This window comes from Pseudopodoces humilis, chromosome 6 (genome assembly GCF_049639895.1).
Source record: "Pseudopodoces humilis isolate 2021_Gansu_Grassland_sample_001 chromosome 6, ASM4963989v1, whole genome shotgun sequence".
Lineage (NCBI taxonomy): Eukaryota > Metazoa > Chordata > Aves > Passeriformes > Paridae > Pseudopodoces > Pseudopodoces humilis.
Window position 1 is genome coordinate 14,949,220 of NC_142205.1, and position 22,139 is coordinate 14,971,358.

Sequence of the window (22,139 nt, forward strand, 5' to 3'; positions counted from 1 at the left end):
CAAAGTAAACAGGAACACTTGGCCAAATTGAGATTGCACAACGATTTGACAAAAGCTGAAACTGTCAGCCAACATGTAGTGTAGTAAAACTGTCAACCAGCATCGCAATGTTCAGTAAATGTCACCAAAATACATTGTCAAAAGCACAATAGATGCAGCAGGCTTCTCTGACTGAAACCTTTACAAAGTCTATGTTGCAGATATTAAATGTATTAAAGCTAGCAAGTTCACAGATTTAAGCAATTGTAAATATGTTGTAATATTTTCAGCAAAGTCACATGAGTTTTTAGCCAGGTATTTCTCAACATACTTATGTTGGGAGCAAAATGCTGGTAAAAGCAGTAAATAGTGAACTGAGCAGAAGAGATCATATTATGAGTGTTATTTAGCTGACACTGAGCACAATAATCCTTTCATCTCTTTATCTAAAGAAATTACTCTTATGCAATTGCAGTATTGGGCGTTTCCTTTTCCATTAATCCATTCCTCCTCAAAGGAGTTTTGAACACACTGGCCTACTTAGCCATATTTGCAAATATGTACAAACCTTGGAAGGTTAAATTCTTACAGCTTTGGGGTGGGAAAAAGAAGCAGTCACGTAGGAGGGAAGAAAGGAAGGCGAAGCACAGGTGTTACACAGCTAACTAGCCAGCACGAGGTTGTTTTACTGCTTGGGCTAGTAAAGCAGAGCTCTGCGTTTGGGCTTGAGCATGTCTTTCACAGAGAGTGACCACTGGCACACAAGGGAGCAGGCGAGACCTTGTGTTACTGCTGTAGGTACACATGCACTTACAGACTTATGCAGGGAAGGCATAAACCCTTAAGAAATTCATTGCTTACAGAAGAACTTGTGAATATGAGGTCTGATTTCCAGGCTTAAAGCATGTAGTCATACCGAATTGAGGTTATTCTGCCAGAAATTCATGCTCAAGTAGTAACAGAGGATTAACGTTCCCACCTGTTACACCTTCCTACTGCTGGAACTTATCACTCCCATCTGATAGAAATAACAAGAGAGAACATGTTGGTTCCTCATCTTCTGGGGTTCAGAATATAAGCATATGCTGAATTTCATGGTGGTTTGGGTTAATATTCAGTTTGTGAACTACAGTATCTCCAGAGCAGGTATGCTGCCAATTTTCTGACTTTTATTCATGGGCAATAACATCTAGGAGAGAGGGACAGAGAGCAAGGAACAGTGATCTGTATCCACCATGAATTGCCAGACCCCAGGAGGTGAGATGGGCAGCCAGTTTGTGGCAGTGAATTACAGTACTACAAGATAAATATTTTAATATTTTAATAATTAATATCCAATATTTTAATACCTGATAAAGGGATTAAAATATTGTATTTTCATGTGTAGACTTTTAGAATATAGTTTTCATGTGTAGTGTAAGTGTAGACTTGGTAATTTTTTTTCAAGAATTCACATGGAGAAATGATTCTGAGGGTAGATTCTTCATTAATGTAACAGAAAAAGATATCATGAGATTCAGTTACTGGAAGCTAAGAGTAGACAAATTCATGCCAGAGGTAAGGTTTTATTCTCAAGGCTATCAAGCCACTGGAACCCTGGAGGTTGTTAATTTAGCCCTCATGTGAAGAATTTAGAACAAAACTAGGAAGACAAATTTAAAATGGCTGTGCTGAGTCAGATCAGAGCCATTCTGACCTGATGTTATGTTTCTAGAAGTTGCCAGTGAGGAAAGGAAGAGTTGAAATGGGGATCCCAACAACTCTTGGATGCAATTTCTCTGGCATGTTATAACAGGTTGTCTATCTGCTAGGGAACCCACATTTTCTTCCACCAAGGTGCTGTTTCCTAACCTAGTGTGTACTTGGAGAAGCACTCAGTATCTGTCTTTATGACTTCTTTATATACTGTATATTTTAAGCAAAAGTTTTAGCCTTGATGCAAAAATCAGTGACAATGTCTGCACATTTCTGTATAGAAGATCACATCAGTTATGCTTCTGGTTTCTGTTAGACCCTGAAATTACTGAGCAAAGTTTGGTTGTAGCAAAGTTGATAATAGATGTTCAGGGACTTCCACGGACTATTGCACTCTCTAATCCTGAATCCAAAGTATTGGCTTGAAACCATTAGATGAATGTTCTGATGCTCTATCAGCATGGACAGAGAGGTTAGGAAGAGAAATGGGAAGAAAAAGCATTAGAGAAGCAACGGGAGTAAAGTACACCATCTCCAGTGCCTCCACCATATCAAGTACAACATTGCATATCCATTTCTGAGTAGATCTGGCTTTCCTGAAGACTCTCCTGCAGGTAGAAAACCAATTGGCTACCTTTTATCACATTTATAGCAGAAATCCATCATCAGGATTTTACTAAATGATTAGCAAGATTTCTCCCTTGGCAAAATCCACCAGCTGAGTACCTGTGCATCAATAGAAGTGTGACACTACATAAATAAATACACAGAAAATAAAATTATTTATTCACTGAGGCACAGAAAAGAAAGAAAGAGAGAAAGAGAGAAAAGAAAGAAGAAGAGAGAGAGAAAGAAAAAGAACCAGCGTGCTCCTCAGAAATGTGAGTCCATAGACAAAATACTTGAAGGTTGAATTTATGTTTTTTAAAGGGAAAAAAATAATGTGGTTGTATTTTCAGCAATGTGTACCAGAGAATATTCTGAAGATTAGATTGATTCATGCCTTTTGATGTTCTAACAGAGCACTTAGGGAAAAGAACCTGGAGGAGAATGACACAAGAAACTGAAGACATTTGTTCAGTGCACAGGATATGTCTTAATCCTTATGTTTCTCATTATGTTTGAGTCATGACTGCAAAGCAGTTTTTTTTAATGAAGACATGATACACCAAAATGTCACTGTCACCGTCCAGGGGAGAGATGGAAAAAGAGCTGACTAATGTTACTTGTATTTGTGATACAAGATAACTTGAGGACTTGGATATTTACACTATCATTGCTGTAACTACATATTTTATTTTTTTTTTTTCTTGCAAGCATTTGTTGATGGTTTAGCAAAGTGTAGCATAGCAACAAGTATTAAGGGAACCAAAGCCATCCTTAGTATTCAAGTGGTAAAGGGGTTTTTTTTCTCCCTTTACAGAAATATACTGCAATTCTCCTCAGTTATCACCAGGTGGCTTGAAAGTCTAATTTTTTTCTGAAGCGGGGAATAGTTTAGACACGAGGAAGTGATGTATCCCTGTGGTGCAATCGTTCCAGGAAATAGTTCAGTTATAATTCTCAGCAAGGTTTATTTTTCCGCCTTTGTCTTGTGTACTGAGCTGTAGCTAGTAGTGAAAATATTAAACGTTAAGACTGCAGGTTTCCATTTAAATTGTATCACTGAACTCTCCTTTTTTTCTTTTTTTTTTCTTTTTTTTTCTTTTTGTTTTTGTTTTTTGGTTGGGTTTTTTTTTTTCCTTTTAAAGAATTTGGATTGTCAAGAATTCATGATGATGAGCCGGCTTTTTCCTCTTTTATTTATCTCTGTTCTATGTATGAACAGCTTCTCGGGAGTGCAGGGAAAGAAATGGAAAGGTGAAGGTACTACTCAAAACCTGGAAAGTATTGTCATTGGAAGATGCTATAATTATATAAGAACTGTGAACCCTGCTGTTGGGTAAGTTTTGCTTGTTTCTGGATTAGTTTTTTATGTTCTGTAAAAAATGGTTGTTAATCAGAAGCCTGATGTTATGCTTCTAGCCATGAAAGTGATCTTTTTGAAGCCAACATACTTGTAGCTGTCTGGAAACAACAAAATAACTTTGATGGAGGTCATATTTTAAGTAATGTAATTAAGGCAAGATTTTTAATCCTTCAATTCTTTATTTCAGATTTTTTGCCCCCCTCCTCCCCACCCTTACTTTCTGTAAGAACAACACACAGAAATGACAGGGATGGTGTTTTGGAAGTACCAAATCTGACAGCACTCCTGGGAAGACCAGCTTTGCCTTGCATGCCTCTGTGTCAGGTCCTTTAAGAAAGGGAACACCTCCTTTTATAGCTATCCTGTGGTACTGAAGGAACCTTTTTAGCTCATCCACCTGGAAAATCAAGTAGTAATCAACTGCTCAAGTAGGATTATCTGTGAGCTTTCATTGGCTGCGCTAATTACACAGAACTGGAGGCAAATCACACTTTGCTAAAATAAGCACTTTTCTGTCTTCCTTGCCTAAGGACTTCAGTAAAAAGGAAGAAAATAAGGATAGTCTCTGGACTTCAGCCTTTTATTCTGCCACTAAAAAGTTGTCCTAACAGTGTGAAGAGGTATTTGCAGAGGGGCCATGGCTGGCTTCCTATAGTATTGAATTGCTGTCTTAAAACAGGGTTAGATGATATTGCAAATATCACCTCATATCCTCAACCTCCCATTTTCAGTTCCTGTTGCAAAAGAGGGAGATAAAGTACTTAAAACGATTTTTTTTCACTTTTAATAAAGGCAAAACAATATATTTCTTCACAATAATGTTTTTAACTTATCAGAAGTATTTTCTTTCAAGTTTCTTATGGAGGAAAAAGATCATCCTAATGCAAATAACACAGTGCATGAATTTCAGTGGAACAGTTCAAGCTTGGCAAATTTATAAACATGTCACAATGGAAGGGGGAAGTAATTTTTAAGTGTAGATTTCTACATTCCTGCAATATTATATATAATATTAAATACGTGAACTTAGTTAACAGTTGTGTAGGTAATCTGGCCTTGCAGTAGGCTCTAGATAGGTATAGCTCCTGCAGGACTTAACAGATGCCACTTCATTTATATCTGAAGCAGGACATGAATAATAATACAGAATATGCTAAAATGAGCAACATAAAGGATAGGTACTGTAGACATTTTAGTTGGATCATTAACTGATTTGGACTTAAAGATGTAAATGCAATATTCTGGAAAACATTTCTGTATGTCTCGTGTTTATGATGGTTTTATGATCTAATGAAGTCTGGTTACATTTTCACTACATGATTTTAAAATTGAGAAGTTTGAACATGTTCATCAAAGTATTCTTGGTCAGGATAGTGTGAAGCCAGGCAGGACTAGGACTACTTTCCTGGTATTATTAAAAGAAGAGCTACAAACTGATTTTATATAATGTGGGGATTTTTCTCTTTCCCTTAGGTCTATAAGTAAATAATGTAATCCAAACAAAATGGAGATTTCATATTGTACAGGTGCAAAACAGATATTCTAATTTATATTTATTTATTTATTTATCATTTATTTTATTTATTCTAATTTATTTATATCCCTTTCCATTCATTGTCTGTTTCTTAGTTTCCCCCTGGGTGTCTTTTATAGAGACATGACCACCTGGATATGTTTTGTTTCTGAATTTATGTGCAAATTTTCTAAAAATACTTTGCTAACTTAAAGGCAGCTAGGAAAACATGTCTTTACACTGCAGCATAGTTAAAAACATTAAAATGTATATAGAAACATAAGAAAAACTTTCTCGTGTTAAAACAGAATATGCAAAATGGCAGTCAAAAGAGGCATTTTGCAAAATGCTGTGGCCATGTAGAAGTGAGGAACTTGAATTAAGATTATATTTGACATTTCCTAACAGGAGTACACTAAATAATACAAATATTCCTGTAGTGCTTTTCCTCCATATTTGTTTATTTGTAGTATATCATGGAAGTTTTGAAAACAATTTTTTTAAACTAAATAGTGTGAAATTAATCTGATTTATTAGGGTCTACTAATATTAGAAGAAATTGTCCTGCACTGCAGTCCTTCCCTACCCTGTAGTTTCAAAAAGTGTTTTTGCCACCTAAGAAGTTTTGAGCATCAGAGCAGAATAACCCTTTTGATTTACAATCTGTTCAAACCTGGATGAGAAGTCATAAAAAAAAAAAAAAAAAAAAAGTTATATGTGAATTAGCCAGAAAATTACTGATGGATTCAACTGTCAAGAAAGATTTTAAAAGTTCAGTTGATCCTAACTCACAAGTACTAACATAAGTACTTCAAGTAGAAAGCTCTTTAGCAAAATGAGATCTAAGTATATACAATAGTCAGAAGCCAAAGTATAACAGCTTGAAATCTGAAACAGGGTACAAATCCTTTTATTAAGTAAACGTGTTTAAACCTTGAAACTACTGATCAAGGATCATATTGCATCACTGAAAAGTTTTAGGTCAAGATCCATTACTGCTGACAGTATATAGGGAATTTTTATATAGTTGTTAAAAGCATGACCAGAGATTTCTGTAAGAAGATCTGTAGTCTGTTTCCTGCATAGCTCATCACAAGCACTCCTTTAAAGTGTCTGTGACATTCATTGTCACAAAGCAGCTCCCTAAAGCACCTGTACCATCAGAAACCATGCTGTCTATGGATGATACTAAATGAGCAAAACACTGTAATGGCAGAGTTTGCTTTACTTATCAGGACTACTGTTGTTCAAGCTAGAGCTTTGCAATGACATCTGTTCATGTTAGGAAGGCTGTATGCATGTAACACAATTGTTCTGTTGTGCAGAGTGTTCCTGGCATAGACATTGTCACAGCGTTGTGTGGGGAAGGTACTGTGGAAAAGTGGTGAAAGTGGAAATTCCCTTCTTAATTACTCCAGGCAGGCTAAGAGCTGTGACAGATGAGATCCTGAAAGTCCAAAGAGATAGGACACTTCCATCTGTAGATAGCCTGTCTTTTCCTCCATGGACGTTATCATCCCTGAGACAGAGCTGGCAGAAGGGAAATGTTGGAGTGCACAGCCTAGCATCTCATTTCAGCACTTGAAGTGTTGAATGCTAACAGTATTCTTGTAGTTGTTGTAACTACTGCATAGTGACAGTGTGTGTCCCACACAGTTCCTGATCACTGTACTCATTCCAGCAAGATAAAACTGCATAGTCCCAGGACCTAGAAGCAGAAGGCATCTCTTTGTCACAATCATTATTTTACCATCAAAACTTTTTAGCAACTCATCCTGCATTTGAATCTGACATTTTAAGAGTAATATTGCATTCCAGCAGTGTTGGATATTTAGCTGTGGTTTATTTGAAATGGCTTTTTGAATATGGAAAATTTAAAAGAAAACTTTTTCTTCAGTATTTCTACAGTGCTGGAAAGCAAACTCACGGTGTATACCATACCTGGTAAGATTTTTGTTGAATCGCAATGTGTTTCCAATTCAACACTGTAAATGCTAATATTTTCCGTGCTACATCTTATCTGCTGCAGTTATGACTCAGAAGACAAGATCTCTATGCTCTTTCTGAGCTACAAGTTTTTTATCACCCTGACTTCAGTTTTCTGCCTTAACCTTTTAAGGATTTTAATTGGGGTATTTGGAGGAGTTGAGGACAAATATCTTTCTTGATCGGCGTTGAAAAAACAATTTTGCTGTTTCTTTGTTTCAATGATTACAGTGAGAAGAATTGTTCACAGATATGGGAAGCATTTAAAAATGCATTTATTAACAAGGATCCTTGCAACATTATACCTAAGGATTATGAATTATTTATCAATCTCACATTGCACACGATTCCATCTAACAAGGTAATAATTTTTTATGTTAATTACCCTGTGACATACAACAGATTTTAGGTGACACAGTTCAAAATTGATGAGTCATTCTGTAGCTGACTTTTGAGTCACTCTTGTTGACCGATCTGTAGTTTATAAACTAGACTCAGACTTGATAGCATGTTTTAATATGTTTGGCTCCATTTATTTTATGGAGTAACTTCTCAGCAATGTCTCTCTTTTCATACTACAGAGATCCTCCATCTTTCCTGCTGTGCTGGGAGCTCTTCCATAGTCCCTGAAATTCCACTTCTACTTTTCCTTAAGTCAGGTGCTCTGGCTGCAAATACTGTGCCTGCTATCATATTTTGCTTTTGCTCCTCAGAGCTAAGTCTCGTGACAGTGACATGTTAAATGCTGACACACTGAACAAGCAAAAGCAGAAATGAGAGAGGACGTTGTTCTATGCCAGAAATCAGTAAGGGTTTGATGTGCTAGCAGTTGCAAAGAACTGTGAAAGTGCAAAAGACATGTTGTGCTTTAAAGCAGTTTTTCCTCTAGCACAATTATTCCTCATTTCTAAATGATACAAGCTGAACCAACAAATACTACTGTCAACATAGCTTAATTCATGTGGAGTTCCACATAGACAGAAATAACATCTAGGCATATGATTTTTTTTCACACCATAAGTCAACACAGCAATGTGAGTGTTTTGTGGTAACATATATCTGGCTTATAAATATCTTCCTTTTTTCTCCTTCCCCTAAATCTGTCTACGGAGGCAGGCAAAGCTAGGCCTAACTATATTTTAAAAAGGACTATATCCCTTCTCATCAAACTAGTAGTGTTCCTCAAGTCACTTGTGATCAGAAATTATACCTCTGGAAAATAAAAATCTTTGTTCCTTTAAAAGATAGCTAACGTTTCTGGTTATTAGCTTGATTTGGAAAGAAATACCAAAACATGTTTTAAACTTTATTCAATACCACATAATCTCATTGTGACCACACCCAAGTGTTGGTGCATTTCTTCTCTATGTTTTTTTTCCTAGTCTCTTTTCTGGGAAAATAATCAGCTACTAGTCAATAGCTTTGCTGACAGAGGACGTCGCTACATGTCTCTGGGTGATACTCTGTTTGGCTTCATTGGAGATTTTCTGAACTGGTGTGGGCAGGCAGACAGCCCTGGTAAGACAATGAGTGCTATGTTAAACATTTATCTGTAAAACCATAACGGAGACGAACTGCTGTGTTCTGGAAAAACTAAGTATGCTCTTACCCCATGAAAAATCAGGGATAGCTTCACTGTCTCGTTCTCTCTTGTATTGTGTGAATATTTAGTACTGCAGTCAGGAGAGCACACAGTGAAATCCAAATGCTCCTGCAGTGGGGATAAACCTCTTTCTCAGTCACCTGAATCTGGAGCTCCCTGCATCCCAGAACAGAGTAGAACCATTTCAGCCAAATTACTGAATCCTCAGAATGTTACTGTTTTCGTGTAAACTACAAAGGATGGAAAATGATTGAAAAAATACAACAGCTTTCAGTACTATGTCAAACAATCTTGTGGGTTCAGTGAGTAATGCACAAATATATTTAGTTGCTTTATAAAGTCACTTTTTATATTCATTATAATCTCTCTAATAGCACAAATCACATGCCTTCCTACAGGACTGGACTATGAATCCTGCCCAACCACATTGGAATGTGAGAACAATGCAGTGGAATCTTTCTGGAGGATGGCCTCAATCACTGTAAATATTGTATTAGTGCTGACTTCATACATCTGCAAGTGTATCTGGGGTGGTTCAGGAAAACATTGCTAGTTCAAAATAGACTTAAACCCATAACTCTACTGGATTATTTCCCCTGATTCAAATACACTGTTTTATACTGGCTGCAATGTTTTAGCAAGAAGAACCTAACATTCACCTCAGCTAGATAATGTGTTAAAATTGTTAGCTTTTTTAATATAAAGCATATTTAGTAAGCACAGTAAGCATGCTGATTCTCTGCTGATTATAGGTCCTAAGTGACATTTGACAGCCTTGCTGAAAACCCTTTACTCACAGATCAAACTGAACAGAGAATGGAAAAATGCTTTTGTCTTGTGCTGAAGAAACTAATTATAAATGTGAGAAAAGAGCTTGAGAACTGTTGATTTAACCGTGGCCAGTTTGGTTCCTGTCCTTTTTACTGCAGTGACCTGCTAGGGTGTTAGTCTAATATTATTTTTGCAGTTCTGATATTCTTCATTGTTTTAGTTTGAAAAGACAGGGGTCTGCTAAGGAAGGCAGGAGTTCCCTTAGAAATGGAAAATGTAAACCCCCTCCCTCCAAATTATTACAGTTTTGAAATTAAAGGGCTCTCAGGCAAAGATATGGGAGTAGGAATAACAGTTCTTTACTAGTATGTATAAATAAATAAAAAAAAAACCCTTCATCTTAATAGGAAAATGAAAATAAAATGCAGTAGTACAAAAAGCACTGACAGAATACACCCTGACACTCTGTTGGTCAGCAGTCTGATTAAGTGGTGGCTGCAGTCCTCCTGGGGTGACAGACTGGTTCTGTTGAAGCAATGATCCTGTAGAAGGGTGCAGTTTTCTTCTGAAGGCCCAGTGGTGGTGTAGATGGGTCTGGCCTTCCTCTGGGAATCCAGTGGAGAAAGGCTGATCTGGTGTTCTAAATCTCAGATTATATCCAGGTAGGAATGGGTTCCTCCCCCTGGATGGGACATCTCCCAGTGGGATGGTGTAATTTTATCAGTCATGCAGTCAGACTCAGTGGCTCATTAGCAGAAGATCTCCCCCTGGAGGGAGGATGGGTCATGGAAGAGATGAAGAACACTGCCACACCTGGTTTTAACAGATGGAAATAGAATACATACTCTTGGTTACATCTTGCATTGCAACTCAAGACATTCGTGGTAAAATTCTTTCCTTGGTCACTCTAATTTGCAATAAAATACCAAGTTATATGACAAATCTGTGAGATCTGAAAAGCATTGTTTTCTATTGCAGTATGCACAGCACAGTTCTGGGGTGATACAGGTCTTGCTGAATGGTTCTGCAGAGGGCGGAGCTTATCCACAGCCAGGGTAAGAGAACTGACTGATTTCTGTGTAGAGTGTGATGACTACAAAAAAGAAAATTCAACCAATTTTTTGGGTCTACTGCTGCACAAAGTGTGAGAAGTGTAGCTGAAAGGACCTGTTGCATCAAAGTCTGCTGAGTTGTGGGGACAACTTCCCTAGCTGAAGGAATAATACGTAGTAGATGGAAACCTTTCAATTCCTGCATTTTACAAACTGCTGTGGCAAGCATGCTGAATGCTCTGAAAGGTACCCTCAAGTCAGCCAATATATGGTGGCAAAATGTGTATGTCTTCAAAAAGATGAGTGCTAACAAAATTTCTCTTTGGGGACATGTCGGAGTAGAGGATATTGTTACAAGGAGTGTAGCTTTTGTCAGGCCTACAAACAAACTTGGTAAATTCTAAAGGGAAAGTATTTCTCCATGACCAAGAGTGGACGCAGTTTGAAGTCTACTGTGGTTTCAGAAAGCAGTAAAAAGGTTTGTTGAGGAGGCTAATAGCAAAGATGAGCTTCCTCTTCCCCTTTGTTCCTTTAATATTAAGGACAGGTGTATTTTTCCTCATTCAGAAGTGTACCAGTATGCAGAAGCTCATCTAAGTTTACATTCAAAATTTATGGTAAAAGTACACCCTTTAGAACTTTTACTATGTGTCTGTAGTGACTGCTTACATGTGGTAAAAAATGCATCCTTCATTACCTCAGCAACTGTCCTGTCCAAGGCAGAGCAAAAAATTACATCTTTCAAAAACCCATAGAAGACATCCCCCTCCTGTGTATTCACTGAGGACTAAAAATGACCATTGAAAAAGCAATTTTATTTCTGGATAGGAGAGAACAAAGAACCATCTTTTCCAAAACACCTCCTAACTACTTACCTCTGTCCCCCAAAACATCCCTCTCTATACACAACTTTAAGCTAATCAAAAAGACTTATAGAGTTTTCTTGGGTTGGTCAAGTGGTCAGCTGGGATCAAATCTTCTGCAGATGGTAATACCTGGCAGCAGACCAATACCCAAAATGTATTATAGATGCCTTATTTTAGAAATTGATTCCTTATTTCTGTTCATTTACATTTTCCTTATTTCAAAAACATCTCACACACACATTAATTCCACCAGTTCCCTAGGTTGCCAGTCTGGTGGTATTTTAACCAGTGAAATCACCACTGGAACTCAGCCTGCCAAGGAGAAAATAAAAGCAGTTACTCCATCTGTTTGCTTTGCTGTGTATCCTCTGGTCCATTTATGACTGAATTTGTTTAAGAGTTCATGTTTGAGAAAAAAGCTGGAAGTTGAATAATTAATAGCAGACAGTTACCTGAAAGATCTGTCTGTCTCCCTAACCATCTCTCTGGTCTGTTTTCAACTATTCCAAAGCCCCTTTCAAAGTTTATTCAGTTTTAAAGTTTGTACACTTAAGTCGTCATTAGGTCACCTGATATCATTTCAGTTAAGATTCATTTCTTATTTCATGGCAAAATAATTCACACAGTATGAATTTAGTTGGCAGATTTCTTTAATAATAGTAGCCAGTTAAAAATTTGTTTTACTGAAGTCAGTTGCACCTTGTTCCTCCAGGGCTTCTGACACCTCTAGTAAAAGATTTCTCCAGATTTGAGAGCAAGCTTCTTTTTTTCTCTGCAAATGACATATGCATGACTGAGTAAATGAGTTATATTTTCACTATGTGTTGGAGAGGTTTGGACACGTTAGACAAAAAGGCAAACCTGCTGTTGCTGCTACTGGTCTCTGGTCAGCCACTGCCATACCAGACATGACCAGAGAAAGCAGCTCGTGCTATCCGTCTTCTTGTTCCACTTCTCCAGTAATTTAAAATAATTTGCTAACTTCATGAACCAACAGACACTGGTAAGCAACACATGTCCTATGCTTCTGTGGCAGAGCCCTGGTGGTAGAGCCACCAGGAGGACAGACTGACATTGTCACTGCTGGTTCCATCCAGGAAGTGGCAACTAACCCTCCCTTCTTCTCTTGGAGGTCTCAGAACATTTAAAAGGGCTAAGAGACACTGTAGTGCTGATAGCGACATTTAAGAAGATACATGATAGGAAAATATCAAATTAGGGGAGAGACCTAGGCCCAGACTTGGACCAGGCATTCAGTGAGGACACAGCCCTTACAAGCTTTCTGAGGGAAAAAAACCCTAAAAGATTGGAAATCATTATTCTACATCTTGAAAAAAGGGTTAGAATCTATCTGTGGCTTTGAGATGCCAGCATGTCACAAAAAAAAAAAATAAAAATCAATCTAGAGACATTAAAATCAACCTTTGGGTTTCATATTTTCTTAGATTAGATATTATGAGGAAATATCAAATGATTTTTGGTTTGTTTTAGCATTTGTAAAAGTTCATTCTGGTTCACTTTTAGGTGAATTCATTAATGTAGAGGAGGAAAAGACTTTAATTTTCATGTTCTTTTTAATTCTTTTTTTTTTTTTTTTATTGAATCAGTTTTTTTGCAGATTATGAAATACCTAATCTCCAGAAAGGCAAAATCTCACAAATTTTCATTTGGGTTGTGGATGATCTTGAAGGACCAGATCTGTAAGTTATGTCTTAAAAAAAAAAAAATAGTTTCTCCCTTTTGGACTTGTCTTTAAAATTTCACTGTATCTTTCTGTTGGATTATATTTGCATACTTCTTAAAACAAAGTATTTTAGATGCTTTCATGAACACAGAAGACACAACCTGCCATTCCCAGAGAGTATAGAAATACCAGAGTTAGAGAAAATATAAATAAATTCTAATATTAGATCTGGAGGCAAATCTTGGTTAGATGTGTGTGTGGATCTCAGACACTGAATGAAGATAGAGCATGAAGTTTTACAAAGTTTCAATCTGAATTTCAGATTAAGTGCTGATGAGTGATACTTCTTTTACCTTGGCATATGCATTCTTTTCATTTTCACCTATCTTAACTGTTTGAAAATTTGTAGAAGCAGGCAAATACCAACAAGCAGATCTTTATCTCTCAATAATTAATCCAGAAATAAAATCTAGGCTTTAAAAGTGTCTAATTTTGCCAGTAATTTAATTAAAGCAAACAAAAAATAAGTAATAAACAAATATAACAAAACTGATGAGTCCAAACAGAATAGTCTGTTGTGTATTTTACCACAATGCTGTGGAGTCTACATAGCATAGTTCAGATTAGCATTTCTCAGCCTGTCTCTCTAAATCAAAGAATCATACCCTCTGGGAGGGAAAAAACATACAGCTCATCTTTGCAAAAGCTAATATAAACACTGAGTGTTAATTTATGTTTCAGTAAATGGATGCATGGGAGTAATGGTATATTTTTATTAATTGTTTTCTACAATTACTTGGTTGGTCTACATATGATTTCTTTAGTCATGAGTATTTACTTACCAGAAGGTAAGTAGCACTGGCCTTAATACTTTATGTTGGTGCAAGTTTAGAGGTCTCAATAAACTTTTTTATGCTAACTGGAGTACAAATTAAAACATCAATGCTAGGAACAGGAGCTGTGTTTAGGGTTATTTCTGGGTTTTTTCTTTCTGTGTTTTTCTATTATTCAACATTCAAGAGAGAGAACAAGCTAACAAGAAGTATAATTCTCATTTATTGTAACAAACTTATTCTGTAAAGACAGATAGCATCAACTTTATCACTACCTAAATAGTTGCCAAAGAATATTACAAACAAAACACTATTTTACAAAATTTTTAGGTCTTTTTCTGTCAAGTCAAATATTAGAGTCAAATATCAGTTATTGGTGACTAGAATCTGAAAACCCTACACTGGCTGAAGCTAATCTTCCAGATTCTGTAAGCTAGGGATAAATTGTGAAGCAACAGTAACGTAAGCAAATGAAGCATAAATAGCAATGTACATCATTCTTCTAGAGGTGTTATGGAATATAGAAGAGGTAAAGTAATGGGGATTTTCTTTACTAATTCCATCAAGTTCAGTGAAAAGAAATATAACAAAAGATTTGCAATAATATTGAAATCCTTTCTCATAGAGATTCCTGTGGAATTCAGAGTGTAAAGACATTAGAAACCAGGCTGAAAACTCTTGGTTATGATGTTACTTGCACTGACAATAACAAGTAAGTGAAAACCTTTTTTTAATGTGCTCTATTTGCAGAAGCACCTTATCTATTTTGATTCTTGCTGTTCAATACTGAAGTGCCAGTAATGTTGTGTCTTCAGGAGGGACAGATATGGTAGAGGGATGATGTCACATTTTTCAGACTTGGCATTTTTTGGTTGTGAATTGATCAAAACAGTACATCTTTCTGTATGATTGAGTGGAATGTTGTACTTAGTCAATTTCAGACACAGAAGATGGTCTCATGTATTTGGATTTAAACAACAGTTAAAAATTATTGAATGTCTGCAGAATTACTGGTTATTCACAGTAACTATTTCACAGCTCTAGTCATTCCCATTGATTGTAAGATAAATTTAATGAAGATTTAAACATGATAGTACTGTGAATTTGTTTCATTTTTTCATGTTTTTTTCCTCAGTTGTCTGCCTGAAAGGTGCTAAATAAAATGGTATTTTCACAGGTCTGTAATGTTCTTACTCTGTCTGGATAATCCTGATAATTCTAAGTGTGCCCTTGCATCGTAAGTAAATCAACCTATCCTCAGTGTTATTACAACTGAATAAATTATGCAAAAGACAACAGTTCAACAGATACCTCTACCACTTGTTATGTATCACCCATAGGCAATACACAGTGGTCTTGAATTTATTACTTATTGTGGATTGAGTTTGCAGTTTCTAGTCACAAATTGTGCACAGCTGTCTGGGAGCATCTGCTGTTCAGAATTAGGTGTTAATGGGTTCTCACTGATCACACAGTAACACTGTATATCACTGATGATGTGAAGTTTGTACATATCACTGTTCTGATATAAAATTATTACAAATTTGAAGTTGCTTTCATTAATATAATTTCTTGAATAATTGAAGTATAGATCAAATGGCAACAGGTCTAAAGGACATTTCTCCAGCTACACTGCAATTTTCAGTTCTAAATTTTGAGGAAGTTTCCTTTTAATCTTCAATTTTGTGTGAAGCTTAATCTCTATATTTTAATGTATTTACCTTGTGCCAGTGAGTTATCTACAAAGAATGCAGATTACATCCAAGATATAACTTCTTAATTAGCAAGCATTGGTCCCAAACTCCCTATTTATCCATATTTATCTATATTATATAAAGAGCATTAAATTAATTTATTGTGTATTTCAGTGAATTTACAGTAAAGATTACTGTTTTCAATTCTATGTTTCTTAATCTATATGCTGTTGTAAATATATAGGTACACATAAGATACTTGAACATCTGAATGAGAACTTCCTCACCGTTTGGAATGTTGTAGAATATATAAATACATAAACACTGTTTTTTAGTTACATTCTTTTTATGCCTAATCCATGCTTTATTTCTTACTGTCCTTTCTTCCCTTATTCCAGCACATGCAAATTTTTGTTTGTTAATATCTGTGTGATACTGCAATGATAAATTCTGCTATGAAAGTCCTGATACACTATCTCTGATTATGGCAGCAGAGAGGTGCAGCTCCAGCTTGCCTGCCTCTGGGAGGGGCTGTAGTGCTTCATGCATTACAGAAAAGGAGGTGGGTATCACCTTCTGTAACACATGTCCAGTTTTTGGTACACACTTACAGAGACAGTGAGTATTCCCTCTTCATGCTGGTCACTAAAACCTTTTAGTCACCTTGCCATGTAACATTTATTCTCACGTGCAAATTATATCCTAACCCCAGCATATAAATGTTAATGAAAATGGTGGGTTTACAGATACCACTGATGGCTCCAGACTTCTTCTGGGCAGTAGATCGTAGAACAGACTTCCTGTTAGGGCTTTGGTTGGTTACAAAATGCCACTTGCACAGTGGGTAAAAATAGGGTTTCCTTGTTCTGCCATTGAATGGCAAGGCTTTTGTTCATGTCAGATGGAAATACAGCTATCCCTTTCAAAATAATAGCTGTGAACATAGTGACAATATTAGCAAACTGGAAGAAAAATCACTTCACAAACACTTTGAAAAATACAATATTGTACTGAGCTCTTAACAGAAGATTTTTTTCCTCTCCCAGGTTTTAAATAATTTTCCTCAAAGTTTTGTGATGTAGGTATGTTACTCAGCTGAGGAAACCTGGATAAGAAGGCTTTTGGAAACCATTCATGTGTTTTTCCTTTCAGCTAAGGGGTGAGCATGCAGTTCTGCAGTATAGCCACATGGCATTTGCAGGGTGTAAGCAGGGGAGCACCCACCCCTTCCTTTCCATCCAAGTCACTACTTACTCAAAGTAACATAATCCCTGCTGTATTTGAAACACACTCTCACACTCTCCTGGGGTAACTCCTGAGCAATTCAGTTGTTCTCATTCTCATGTCTCTCCTTAGGAAAAGTTTTCTTGCTTGTTTCCCTCATGAGCACTGTATTCCATCCTTTATGCATGGCACTGTAATAAGTTTGAACAATTTCACATCTATCCCAAATCACAGTAGAACTTCCCGATCTGAATGCAAAACTATCATTTCCTCTCCCTGAAATTTAAGTAACTTAAATACTACAAGCCAATGAATACTTACATTCTTCCCAAAATCACTTAATTCTCTGCAGTAAATAACACCACCTCCATTAAAACTAGCTGGCTTTTCAGAAAGAGCCTTAAGCAGATGCCTATAAATGATTTGATTATCTTCTTAGGTACCTTTTCTGTGTGGATAGATCCCAGTTCTGTGATGGTCCATTCACTGGCATGGGGGCAGTTTGGTCAGTAGGGGTATCACTAATTGGAGTGGGTATCTGTTCGGGAAAGTTTCCTTTGCACAGTAGGTGTTCTCAGTGTTCATACTTCCATAGTAAACAGTGGAACAGACAGCCCCCTTTCACGTGGGCTGTGTGCTGTTAAAGGGGTGATAGCTGCCCTCTCAGCCTCCAGAGAAAAATATCCTGAGCCCAAAAACATCAGAGTTGGACAAAGTGACTTTTTGTCACCACAACTCCTGTTACACTGGCATAGCAAAGGAGAGGTCTACTACCTGGGTCAGGGTAGGAGAAGGATGGCTTAGAAGGTGCTGTGATGTACTTGGGGCTTCTTGCATGGTGGTGGTGGCACTTAACTCCTCTCCAGATTTGAACGATGTTCCTACTGAGTCAAATTTGGACTTTGGCTTGTTAAGGCAACACCCTGATATTAGGAAAAAACTTGTAAGTGAAAAATACCCACTAGATGGCAGAGATGGCTTACAATTGTAAGCAGGAAGGAAGCCAGATGCAAGCTGTTAGTGGTGGTATTTATTTCTTGCATTATTGCAATGACAGGGAGACGTAGAAGTGGATCTGAATACTATTGCACCAAGTGCTGTGAAAATACAGTCCTCCAGGTCTGCTGCTGTCTACAAGAGCACTATAAAATCACAAGCATAAGTCCAGAGACAGCAAATGGATGTGGGGAGACAAGAAAGCTCTTGTGCTAAGGTAGAAAGAGTTCCCAGGGTTTTGCAAGGATGTTCTGTTTATAGAATCATGACAGCCAAAGGGAATCCGTTGGCAGGCTCATATAAAAAAAACTTCTAGCTTAGCTTAGCACTTGGGCCACAAACTTCACCCTTGGCAACAAAACCCCTGATATTTAAAAGAATCCTAACTCAGCTTTGTGCTGTGAACATCCTGTTTGTTTTCTCTTCTTCAGATCTGCACCAGCAGTACAAAGAGGACCTATATCTTCAGACAGAGGAGGCAGCTGGAACAAGCTCATGTTTGTTTCTTTTGCAGGCTTTTTGTTCAGATTTGCTTTAGTGTACTAAGTTAATCAACTGAATCCATAACCTCTGTTTACCTTAGCTGGCTATAAATATGGCTTCAACTAATTTCTAACATCAGTTTCACCCTACTTTTGGGACTGGCAAGCTTGCATATTAAAACCTTACATACTAGATACTGGCTTCTTTTAGTATCAAAAATTATCCCACTTCTGCTAGGAAGCCTCACCCTTCATTTTATTTTCTCTTCTAGAAGAAGTTCATTGCTATTTCCTCTTATCTTTATTCTCCAGAATTAAACTGAGAATACTTCCTGTTCACATACTTCAGAAAGAAAAATGATACTATGCCTGTCATACATCACCCACAGGGATTACTTGTTTGTAAAACCATCCTAACATCTGACCTTGGGAACCAAGTGACTGATTATCTTGTTTTGGGAAGGTGAAACATAAATTCAAGTGTGAGAGATCTTAGATTGCTCACTTGATACAAGATGAAATAGGTAAGACAGTGGAAAATAAACTTATATTCATAAGTGGTCCAGTACTTGGGCCAAACTTAAACTAGGGTACAGCAAGATTCTGGCTGCATATTGTGCATTGCACACAATATTTTATCATATAATATCAATTGCTTCATCATCCACACAGCTGTTCCTCAGCTGGCTGTTTCCTGGACACTGGATAGCAAATAGTCAGAAATACCAGGTCTAGAAAGTTCCACAGTTTTTCCACCATGATGTGATTTATGGTATATCAAATTCAGAGAAGAACCTGCCAAGTCAGACATTGGCCTGCTTGCAGTGAACTCGGATAGCAGGGTTCAGAACACACTGAGGAGAGAGCAGATGCCATCCTGAAGGTTTCTTGGGTTACTTGTGTGAATTCCAGTGCTCCAACTAGATGCTCCTCTAAACCACCAAGATATCCAGCAAGATGGCACATAAATCTCCAGAAAAAAAATGGTCATTCTACTAGAGAATAACTTCATGTACATATTTTTTGCACATTTTGTGTTAGCTTCTGTATTATTTATTTGTGTTTGTATTGACTGGTTGCCAGGAAACTTAGAGAGGATGTTCTGTTATCTCATTGAATCTGATTGAAGGGTCCACAATAGATTTATATCCTTTCAATCCCTGATCATGTTATATGTTTGAAAGATAAAATATTTAAATTACGTTGTGGTTGCTTATTTGGCTTTCTTCCCGGCCTGTAATAATCTTTACTTTTGGTTTTAATGCAAATCTCTTTACATTGAACACATATTTGGGTTTGCCTATGTCACAGGTGGGTTTAGGCTCGAGCTTGAAGGATTTTTGTATGTTTCAGACACAAAAAAGTACTGGAAGTACAAAAGTACTGAAATCAGAAGTAATAGGCCTTGAAAATCTGAGCTGTATTATGCCTCAAAATTGTTCCCTATCTGTGCTGTAACTTTAGTCCTTTGATTAGTTCCTTGAACATCCTATTCATTTTTATTGTTTTTTTTATCATGTATTATTTTTTACAGCGGTCATCAGAGTAGTAAGAAAGGTATCTGTAACACAGTCACATCTCAGCTAAAGCCAAGCAATTTTGATCCATCTTCTATTTGCCCACAACAGATCCTATCACGACACATTTTGGGCCACAGGCTGTAGAGAGTGTGTGTGAGGCTCTCAGGTGTTCCAGCCATCTCCAGGCTGGTGTGTCCTACTTACTGACCTGTGTGTGACAGTGTGTGTGAGATCCAGAGAACAGCTTCATACCATTAACCAGCCATGTGCCTCTTAAGCAACTTCCAACCACAAACCAAGCATCCCAGCTGGCCAACTTTTGCTTTCCAGCTTATGAAAGCTTTCCAGCCTCTGCATGTAATTGACTCCAGAAGCACAATCAGTGATGGCAGTTACGGTACCAAACACTCGTAGAAAGTGCTAAATAATTCTGTATTGAAAAAGAAAAATAATTAAAATACATAGTAAAATGCTACAATTCAAACAACTGAGGTTATTTAATGCATAACCTTATGTCAAGAACAACACACCTCTTGCAGTGTTTTCTTATTTCTAATATTCTTTATTCTTCCCATTACTTCAACTCAGTAGCAAAGACAGCAATTTCTTTTCTAATACCTGTTCAGTAAAGTGTCTCACACTTGCTTAAAAAACTTGGAAAGATCTGTAAAGATTTTTAGCTAACCAACTAATATAGCTAATAAAAAAGAGCAACAAGGCAAGGTTCTAGATGCATAGGTTTCCTGAGATCTTAGAGGCAGCAGATTTCAAGCTGAGTGTGAATCATTTGTTCTGACTTTAACATAATGGTTTTAATCTGTGCAAAAGAACAGTGGGACTGGCGTCTCAGAAGCTGTGGGGCAGAAGTGTCATCAAAGCAAGAAACAATAAAGTAATTTGTTAATCCCAGAGGGAGGGAGAGACAGGAACATGTCTTTTTATAATTTCTACATCCATGAGGATGTGGTGAATAGTATTATTTACAGTTATATGTTACACTGAAGTGGTGACAATCAGCCAGGTGAGCCTGTGCTGTTTTAAACACTCAGAGAATACTCTGATTAGAAATGTCTCATGTAAGAGCTGTGCCAATGTGGAGAAATTGTACTGTCCAAAAGGCATCTGCCCTTTTCCTTAAACTCATTCAAGCCTGGGGAAGTTCACAAATATAGATTCAACCTGTTTTAACCATTCATAGATGTACTAGCAGTATTATAAAAACAGCTGTCTCCAGATGTGATTTTGAGGGAGAAAATGTTTCAGATGAAAACAATATGTATATCACTTAATTTGAGTTCTGTTGGATGCCAAAATCCTGTGTAAATCTATTAACAGCCAACTACTTATGGCAAATGAAAATATAATGTACAAGAACATTACAAGGTGTTCTGCATCTCTGCAGATAGACCTGTGGAAGCTACTGAGATTGAGGTAGTATTTCCTGCTGTGCCCATTTTGTGAACTACTTAAGAACTCTGTTATCTGACATTCTTCATTCTTATATAGAAGTAAATATAATCTCCCCTCCTACTAACCTACTTCTTTTTCTTTCTGCTACATGCATTTCAGTCATTGTATCTGACAGAGGCTGAACTCTAATTCAGAGTAGTTCCTTTTTCCAGCTTGTGTGTGCATGCACACATAAGCATCTGATCACACCTGCTCTGCCTATTTTTAAATGCAAACTCTTGAGTGCTCTGGAGTAAAAAGTTATCAGAATAAAGCGTGGACAACTTGATCACCTCTTTGCCCTTTTTATACTGCTGGTGTTTATTTTTGTCATATTGGTCTTGATGTGATATTCAACTGACATGACTACATTTTCAATCAACAATCTTAAATGTAGTGAAATGTGACCTGAAACCTCAAGAACTTGAATATTTTTTTGTTCTGTGAAAGCTATCTTTTGATAGTGTTCTTCTCAACTGAATTACCAAAAAATAATTCTGATGTATTTTGCTTCAACAATAGTGTGAAGTGGAAGAAGAGTGCTTTTAGTAGATCCAAGAAGTTTGGTTTAAAATAGCTCTGTATGGGGAGGCACAGTATCTTAATTTAGCCAAATATCCGGGTGGCTCAAACACTTCACAAGTTTTTTTTTATTTTCAGGTTTTTCCTAATTCCAGTTTCTGCCCAGTCTAAATTTACATGCAATGTTATGTAAGAGGCAAAGACTATAATCTGTCAAATTTTGTTTATAATCTGCAGGCATCTGATTTCCTAGCTTCTTGAAAATTACAAAGACAAGCTCCCAGATCCTCATTCCCTTACG

At 37.0% G+C, this 22,139-nt stretch overlaps 1 protein-coding gene across 3 annotated transcripts; it reads left to right on the plus strand.

Annotated features, from left to right (window-relative positions):
• Positions 1 to 3,231: 3,231 nt before the first annotated feature.
• Positions 3,232 to 21,605, plus strand: BST1 (bone marrow stromal cell antigen 1). 3 transcript variants are annotated; one of them, XM_005517825.3, is made up of 9 exons: positions 3,232 to 3,616; positions 7,374 to 7,503; positions 8,525 to 8,660; positions 9,144 to 9,226; positions 10,495 to 10,571; positions 13,042 to 13,134; positions 14,577 to 14,663; positions 15,129 to 15,188; positions 18,297 to 21,605. In XM_005517825.3, the coding sequence occupies exons 1-9, from the start codon at positions 3,447 to 3,449 to the stop codon at positions 18,409 to 18,411; spliced, it is 951 nt and encodes a 316-aa protein (XP_005517882.2). In that variant the 5' UTR covers positions 3,232 to 3,446; the 3' UTR covers positions 18,412 to 21,605. The 3 variants fall into 3 exon arrangements, with proteins under 3 accessions (XP_005517882.2, XP_087912458.1, XP_087912459.1); XM_088056332.1 differs by having other exon boundaries at positions 18,660 to 21,605; XM_088056333.1 differs by lacking the exon at positions 18,297 to 21,605 and adding an exon at positions 16,044 to 18,288.
• The last annotated feature ends 534 nt before the right edge of the window (positions 21,606 to 22,139 follow it).